Raw genomic sequence first — 7,500 nt, forward strand, 5'->3', positions numbered from 1 at the left:
TAGGTAGAGAGTTACTCATGGGAGGAAAGCTGTAGGTAGTGAGTTACTCAGAAGGAAAACTATAGGTATAAAGACACATGCCAAAGAAAAACTGTACTGTATGGAGTGAGCTATTTACGAAAGAAAAACTGTGACTCACTAATGGAGTGAGTCACTGAAGAAAATTGTAAGTACTGAATTACTCACAGAGTAAAGTGGGGAATTTTGGGATAAGTCGGTATAAAAACGAAACGATGATTTAAATCTGAAAGCTTCAAGTCCACAGAGCGTGCATTGATGTGAGGTTGATTATATTATACTAACTGGTCATTGGATGTGGAGAAGGCGGGAGATTAACCACTGTATTTGATGGTTAATATGTAACTCCCGAATAAGAAATTAACGTGGTCACGAAACATATTCGTTTTATTACTCAAGAGAGAGAGAGAGAGAGAGAGAGAGAGAGAGAGGAGAGAGAGAGAGAGAGATTTAAGTTGATTATTATATCACCATGGAACTATAAACATGGAATGGACATGCGCGAAATCGCCGTGGGCAGTTGCATGCCGCCATTGCAAAGGGTGGAGAGAGAGAGAGAGCTAGCTTTGTATCACAATGCCCACCTCGCTATATTGGAGTGTACTCTGTTAATTTTCCATGACAATATCTTGTCCTCTATGACATTTATGTTGAAGTAAAATTAGTAGTACACATTATTCAATCTAGTCATTTCTGTTTACATCATAATACATTTAAAATAGATCTGAAATTATTAGTATTATTAGTAATAAGACTGGCATTGACAAGTGAACTGTAAATTAAATTATTTATATCAAAAAGTGTTTTTATTTTTGTAATAATGACTGATATAAGTAAGTAAGAGATCAGACAAAAAAGATACGTACTGCAAAAAATCCTTGAGAGAGATTTCAGCAATTTATAAACACCAAGAGACAAGGCATAGTTAAAATATTTTCAGAATATTTCCTGCTATGTTTTGATAAATCGAAATATCTCTCGTGGAATATAGAAAACCAACGAAAAATCGAGAGAGAGAGGAGAGTATATGAACTGGGTAACACACTTCAGAGATGGCTTCCAGGTGTTGTTGGGACGTTGTTGTCCAGATGTTGTTTGAAATACGGAAAGAAGTCTTAACCCAGGAATAATCATCGTATTTACTTTGAATGCCTATTCACTGGTGAGGTTCCTCCTGACGACTGATGATGGAGGTGAACAGTCCAAGGAAAAGGAACTGAACGAGAGAATTGCAGCCTTGCGAGACACCATCTAGTGCCAGAGAGAGCAGCAGGTGAACTTGGACAGGATAATTCTTCAGCTGCAACAGAGGACCGACCACTCAAAGTTGAGACGTTGTTTCTGAAGGAGAACGATCAAGAGAAGAGGGAAAAACAGCAGCTCAAAGACAAGATCCTCAAGACAGAAGAAAATCAGCAGCTGATGGACAAGACAAAGGAATTTATGGCAGAGAAACGATGCCCTATGTGACTGTGTAGTTGGCAGAGGTACAGTGCAAGGTTGAGAGGAAAGAGAAACTCCTACAACAGAAGGAGAAAGACCTGCAACTAAAGACCGCAGAAGCGGCGCAGATGGCGAGGCTCATCCAGGAAGAAAATGACGCGACCGAAAAGCGCGAATCCGGCAGGAAAGACGTCGATGTGAGGTTCCAGCGCCTGCAGAATGAAGTGGAAGACATGACGAAGGAAAAGGATGGACTCCAGTGTGAAGATCAGGCTGCGTAACTCAGAGGAACGAGCTGACATGCCTTTTTGTGGTGTACAGGCCGAACTGAAGGACCAGCTGGAAGATGATGTTCGACAGATGCGAGGAGCGAAGGAGAAATTGGTTTGCAAGCTCAAGAACCTGAAGGGGAATTACAGATGCCTGGAGAAGTGCAGGAGCAGCTATCTTCAAGGAATGGCACGATCCAGTCTAAGCTGGACTCACGAAGACGGATCAGATTTGAAAAATTAGAGAATGTTTATTGTATGGAAAATTTTTTTAATTTAAATAAATAAAGTTATTTACAAAAATGGCAATTTTCATTTACTCAATAATTCTTTACAGTAATATTTGTTATATACATAAAAATACGAGTTTAACTCGAGTTTAAAGGACTTCTTTCATAAATCCATCTTTTACAATTGATTTTAGTTTGTGACCATAAATGGATCTTAGGAGTCATCTGCAATAGTTTATTTTAGCTTTCCGAAAACTAAAGGTTACTATTTCATGAAAGTTTTTAACTGTACTGTGTGGATAGTTTGATGTTTATTTATAATAAGTTTGCTTTGTTAATTGTTGAAGGAAAAGAAAGGTGGAGGGAAGCAAATATGTCAAAATGTTTTCTTAAGAGTTATTGATTCTTGAAAGAGAAAGGAAAATGAAGGGATTATAGAAACGTTGTGGAAAATGAGAGGATTGGTGGAGTGCCAGGAGATGGAGAATAGGATTCAGGGAAGATTGGTGGAGTGCCAGGAGAAGGAGCAAAGGATTCAGAGAAGAATAGTGGAGAGCCAAAAGAAGGCGCAGAGGATTGAGAGAAGCCTCAGGAGAATTGAAAGGATTCAGTGGCATATTCTAGTTCTAAGACTAACGATAGGGTTTCTGTTTGCAAGGACGGCGGGCAAGGCCCGCCGAGCCAGCCCGGTACGGGCGGGCGGGCAGGCCAGGAGGACTGCCGAGCCCGCCTGGTGCGGGCAGGCAGGCAGACCAGAAGGTCTGCCAAGGCGGGTGGGCCACAAGGTCTGCCAAGCAGGCCCAGTGCAGGCACGCGGGCGTTCCGGTCTGCCGAGCAGGCCTGGTGCGGGCAGGCGGGCGGGCCACAAGGTCTGCCAAGCAGGCCCGGTGCAGGCAGGCGGGCGTTCCGGTCTGCCGAGCTGGCCTGGTGCGGGCAGGCGGGCGGGCCACAAGGTCTGCCAGGCAGGCCCGGTGCAGGCAGGCGGGCGGGCCGGAAGGTCTACTGAGCTGGCCTGGTGCGGGCAGGCGGGCGGACCACAAGGTCTGCCAAGCAGGCCCGGTGCAGGCAGGCGGGCGGGCCGGAAGGTCTGCCGAGCAGGCCTGGTACGGGCAGGCGGGCGGGCCACAAGGTCTGCCAAGCACGCCCGGTTAACAGGCATCTCGGGGCGGGCCGGGAGGTCTGGGCCGGAAAGGCTGGCCTGGTGCCGGCAGGCGGGCTGGCACAAGGTCCTGCCAAGCAGGCCCGGTGCAGGGCTCAGGCGGGCGGGCCGAAGGTCTGCCGAGCAGGCCTGTACGGGCAGGCGGGCGGGCCCAACAAGGTCTGCCGACAGGCCCTGGCACAGGCAGGGGGGGGCGGGAAGGAAGGTTCTGCCGAGCAGGCCTGGGTACGCGGAGGCGGGCGGGCCACAAGGTCCTGCCAACATGCCGGTTGCAGGCAGGCGGGCGGGCGGAAGGTCTGCCGGAGCAGGTGGTACGGGAGGCCGGGCCGGGCCACAAGGTCTGCCCAAAACATCCCGGGTGAGGCAGGCGGGCGGGCCGGTCCTGAATGTCTGCCGAGCAAGGCCTGGTACGGGCAGGCGGGCGTGCCACAAGGTCTGCCCAAGCATGGCCCGGTTGCAGGCAGGCGGGCGGGCCGGAAGGTACTGACCGAGCCAGGCCTGGTTACGGGCAGGGCGGGCGGGGGCCACCAATGGTCTGCCAAGCATGCCGGGTGAGGCCAGGCGGGCGGGCGGAATGTCGCCCGAGGTGGCCTGGTCACGGGCAGGCGGGCCGGAGGGCCACAAAGGTCCTGCCAAGCATGGCACCGTGGTAGGCAGGCAGGCACCGGGGGGAAGGTCTGGCCGAGGCTGCCTGGGAGGGACAGGCGGGCGGCCACAAGGTTCTGGCCAAGCATGCCCGAGGGCAGGCAGGCGGGCGGGGGCCGGAAGGTCTGCCGAAGCTGGGCCATGGTGCGGGGCAATGCGGGGGCGGGCCACAAGGTCTGCCAAGCATGGGCCCGGTTGCAGGCAGGGCGGGAGGGGCCGGCAAGAGCAAGGTCAGCCGAGCTGGCCTGGGTGCGGGCAGGCGGGCGGGCCACAAGGTCTTGCCAAGCACGCCCGGTGCAGGCAGGCGGGCGGGGGCCGGAAGGTATGCCGAGCTGGGCCTGTGGGGCGGGCAGGGCAGGCTGGGCCACCACAAGGTCAGCCAAGCATGCCCGGTGCAGGCAGGCGGGCGGGGGGGGGCCGGAAGGTCTGCCGAGCAGGCCCTGGGTACGGGCAGGGGGTGGGCACAAGGTCTGCCAAGCAGGCCCGGTGCAGGTCGGAGGCGGGCGGTCCTGAAGGTCTGCCGAGCAGGCCTGGTACTTTATTAAAATGGGCAAGGCGGTCTGGCCACAAGGTCTGCCAAGCAGGCCAGGTGCAGGCAAGGCGGGCGGGCCGGAAGGTCAGGTTGCTGAGTCAGGCCTGGTAACGGGCAGGCAGGCTGGACCACAAGGTTCTTGCCAAGCATTGGCCCGGTGCAGGCCAGGGTCGGGAGGGCCGGAAGGTTCTGCCGAGCTGGCCTGGTGCAGGGCCAGGGGACGGGGCGGGTCCACAAAGGTCTGCCACCAAGATGCCCGGTGCAGGCAGGCGGGCGGGCCAGGAAGGTCTGCCGGAGCAAGGCCTGGTACGGGCAGACGGGGCGGGGCCACAAGCAGTTCTGCCAAAGCATGCCCGGTGGGGCAGGCAGGCGTGGGCGGGCCGCCAAGGTCTTGCAGAGCTGGCCTGGTGCCAGGCAGGCGGGAGGGGGGCCAACAAAGGTCTGCCAAAGCATGCCCCCGGTTGCAGGCAGGCACACCAAGGCGGGCGCAGCCGGCAAGGTCTGCCGAGGCATGCCTCGGTACGGGCCAGGCGGGGATGCGGCCACAAGGTCTGCCAAAAGCACGTGCCCAGAGCAGGCTAGGACGGGGCGGGCCGGGGAAGGTCTGCCGAGATGGCCCTGGTGCGGGCAGACGGCCGGGCGGGGCCACAAGGGTTCTGCCAAGCAGGGCCCGGTGGGCAGGCAGACGGGCGGGCCACAAGGTCTGTCCAAGAACGGGCCAGGCGGTGCAGGCAGGAGGGCAGGCCGCAAGGTCTGCCAAGCAGGCCCTGGTGCAGGCATGGCTGGGCAGGGCCTGCAAGGTCTGCCAAAGCAGGCCCGTGGGCAGGGCAGGCGGTGGGCGAGGGGCCGCAAGGTATGCCAAAGCAGGGCCCGGTGCAGGCAGGCGGGCGGGCCAGCGAAGGTCTGCCAAGCAGGCCCGGGCAGGCAGGCAGGCGAGGGCGGGCCACAAGGTCTGTTGGTGCGGGCAGGCGGGCGGGCCGGAAGGTCTGCCAAGCAGGCCCGGTGCAGGCAGATGGGCGTGCGGGCCGCCAAGGTCTTGCCAAAGCAGGCCTGGGTTGCGGGGCAGAAGGCGGGGGCCGGGCCGCAAGGTCTCCAAGCAGGCCTGGTGCAAGGGGCAGGCGGCGGGCCACCAAGGTCTGGCCAAGGCAGCCCGGTGCAGGGCCCCAAGGGGCGGGGCGGCCGTAATGGTCTGCCACGCCAAGTCCCGGTGCAGGCGCGGGCGGGCCACCCAAGGTCTGCCAAGCAGGCCGCTGTGGCAGGCAGGCTGGGCGTTGGGCCGGAGGTCTTCCAGCAGTCCGCGGTGCATGCCAAGCGGCCCGGTGCAGGCAGGCGGGGGCGGGCCACAAGGTCTGCCAAGCAGGCCTCCCGGCGCAGGCAGGCGGGTGGGGCCAGGAAGGTCTTTTTTTTGCCAAGCAGGCCCAGGTGCAGGCAGGCGGGCGGGGCCGGAAGGTTCTGCCAAGCAGGCCTGGTGCAAGGCCCCAAGCGGGCAGGGCCACAAGGTCTGCCAAGGCAGGCCAGGTGCAGGCATGCGGGGCGGGCCACAAGGTCTGCCAAAGCAGGCCCGGTACAGGGAGAGGGGGCGGGGCGGGGGCTGGAAGGTCTTGCCAAGCAGGCCAGGTGCAGGCTAGGAGTGGCGGGCTCGGGGCCACAAGGGTATGCCAAGCAGGCCCGTTGCATGGCAGGCGGGGCGGGTGGAAGGTATGCCGAGCAGGCCAGGCCTCACCGGGCAGGCCCACAAGGTCTGCCAAAGCAAGGCATGGTGCGGGCAGGCGGGCAGGCTGGAACGGTCTGGCAGACAGGCCTGGTGCGGGCAGGCCACAAGGTTCTTGCCAAAGCAGGCCCGGTGCGGGCAAGGGCGGGCGGGCCGGAAGGCTATGACCGAGCAGGCCAGGTGCGGGCAGGTCCCACAAGGTCTGCCAAGCAGGCCCGGTGCGGGCCATGCGGCGGGCGGGCCACAAGGTCTGCCCCAAGCCATGCCCGGTGCAGGGCAAGGCGGGCGGGTCCGGGAAGGTTTTGTGGCTGGACCTGGACTGGTGCGGGCAGTGGCGGGCAAGGGGGGCGGGAAGGCGGGCTGGCCAAACAAGGTCTGCCAAGCATTGGGCCCGGCGCCAGGCAAGGCGGGGCGGGCCGGAAGGTCTGCCGAGCTGGCCTGGTTAGCGGGCAGAAGGTGGGCGGGCCAACAAGGTCTGGCCAAGCAATGCGCCCGGTGCAAGGCAGTCGGGCGGGCCGGAAGGTCTGCCGAGCTGGCTGGTGCGGGCAGAGCGGGCGGGCCACAAGGTCTGCCAAGCATTGCCCGGTGCAGGGAGGGCGGGCGGGCCGGAAGGTCAGCCGAGCTGGCCTGGTGCGGGCAGGCGGGCCTGGCCCAAAAGGTCTGCCAAGCATGCCCGGTGAGCAGGAGCGGGCGGGCCGGAAGGTCTGCCGAGGGCTGGCCTGGTTGCGGGCAGGCGGGCGGGCCACAAGGTCTGCCAAGCAGGCCCGGTGCAGGCAGGCGGGCGGGCCGGAAGGTCTGCCCAGCTGGCCTGGTGCGGGCAGGCGGGCGGGCCACAAGGTCTGCCAAGCATGCCCGGTGCAGGCAGGCGGGCGGGCCGGAAGGTCTGCCGAGCTGGCCTGGTGCGGGCAGGCAGGCGGGCCACAAGGTCAGCCAAGCATGCCCGGTGCAGGCAGGCGGGCGGGCCGGAAGGTCTGCCGAGCAGGCCTGGTACGGGCAGGCGGGCTGGCCACAAGGTCTGCCAAGCAGGCCCGGTGCAGGCAGGCGGGCGGGCCGGAAGGTCTGCCGAGCAGGCCTGGTACGGGCAGGCGGGCTGGCCACAAGGTCTGCCAAGCAGGCCCGGTGCAGGCAGGCGGGCGGGCCGGAAGGTCTGCCGAGCAGGCCTGGTACGGGCAGGCGGGCGGGCCACAAGGTCTGCCAAGCATGCCCGGTGCAGGCAGGCGGGCGGGCCGGAAGGTCTGCCGAGCTGGCCTGGTGCGGGCAGGCGGGCGGGCCACAAGGTCTGCCAAGCATGCCCGGTGCAGGCAGGCGGGCGGGCCGGAAGGTCTGCCGAGCAGGCCTGGTACGGGCAGGCGGGCGGGCCACAAGGTCTGCCAAGCATGCCCGGTGCAGGCAGGCGGGCGGGCCGGAAGGTCTGCCGAGCTGGCCTGGTGCAGGCAGGCGGGCGGGCCACAAGGTCTGCCAAGCAGGCCCGGTGCAGGCAGGCGGGCGGGCCG

General features: G+C 61.2%; 3 protein-coding genes across 3 annotated transcripts in view; all 3 read right to left on the bottom strand.

The window, feature by feature from the left end:
• Nucleotides 1-3,214: 3,214 nt before the first annotated feature.
• On the bottom strand, nt 3,215-3,907 carry LOC135211485 (uncharacterized). The gene has a single exon (XM_064244792.1). It carries the CDS (start codon nt 3,905-3,907, stop codon nt 3,215-3,217), a length of 693 nt encoding a protein of 230 aa, XP_064100862.1.
• A 474-nt stretch (nt 3,908-4,381) lies between these two features.
• Nucleotides 4,382-5,824, bottom strand: LOC135211486 (BRD4-interacting chromatin-remodeling complex-associated protein-like). Its single transcript, XM_064244793.1, has one exon. It carries the CDS (start codon nt 5,822-5,824, stop codon nt 4,382-4,384), a length of 1,443 nt encoding a protein of 480 aa, XP_064100863.1.
• Nucleotides 5,825-5,920: 96 nt separating this feature from the next.
• Nucleotides 5,921-7,500, bottom strand: part of LOC135211488 (basic proline-rich protein-like) — a 77,184-nt gene continuing 75,604 nt past the window's right edge. The window contains exons 4-5 of the mRNA XM_064244794.1: nt 6,895-7,167; nt 5,921-6,758 (exon numbers count right to left, since the gene is read on the bottom strand). Coding sequence (XP_064100864.1) covers nt 5,921-6,758; nt 6,895-7,167 — 1,111 coding nt within the window. The remainder of the gene's footprint in view (nt 6,759-6,894; nt 7,168-7,500) is intronic.

This window comes from Macrobrachium nipponense, chromosome 4 (assembly GCF_015104395.2).
Source record: "Macrobrachium nipponense isolate FS-2020 chromosome 4, ASM1510439v2, whole genome shotgun sequence".
NCBI classification, from domain to species: Eukaryota; Metazoa; Arthropoda; class Malacostraca; order Decapoda; family Palaemonidae; genus Macrobrachium; species Macrobrachium nipponense.

Coding starts and splice junctions, on each gene's coding strand:
- LOC135211485 (XM_064244792.1), bottom strand. CDS start 3,907: ATGGCCCAGCTTCGGCAGACCTTCCGGCCCCCGCCCGCCTGCCTGCCC.
- LOC135211486 (XM_064244793.1), bottom strand. CDS start 5,824: ATGCCTGCACCTGGCCTGCCTTGGCAGACCTTGTGGCCCTGCCCGCTT.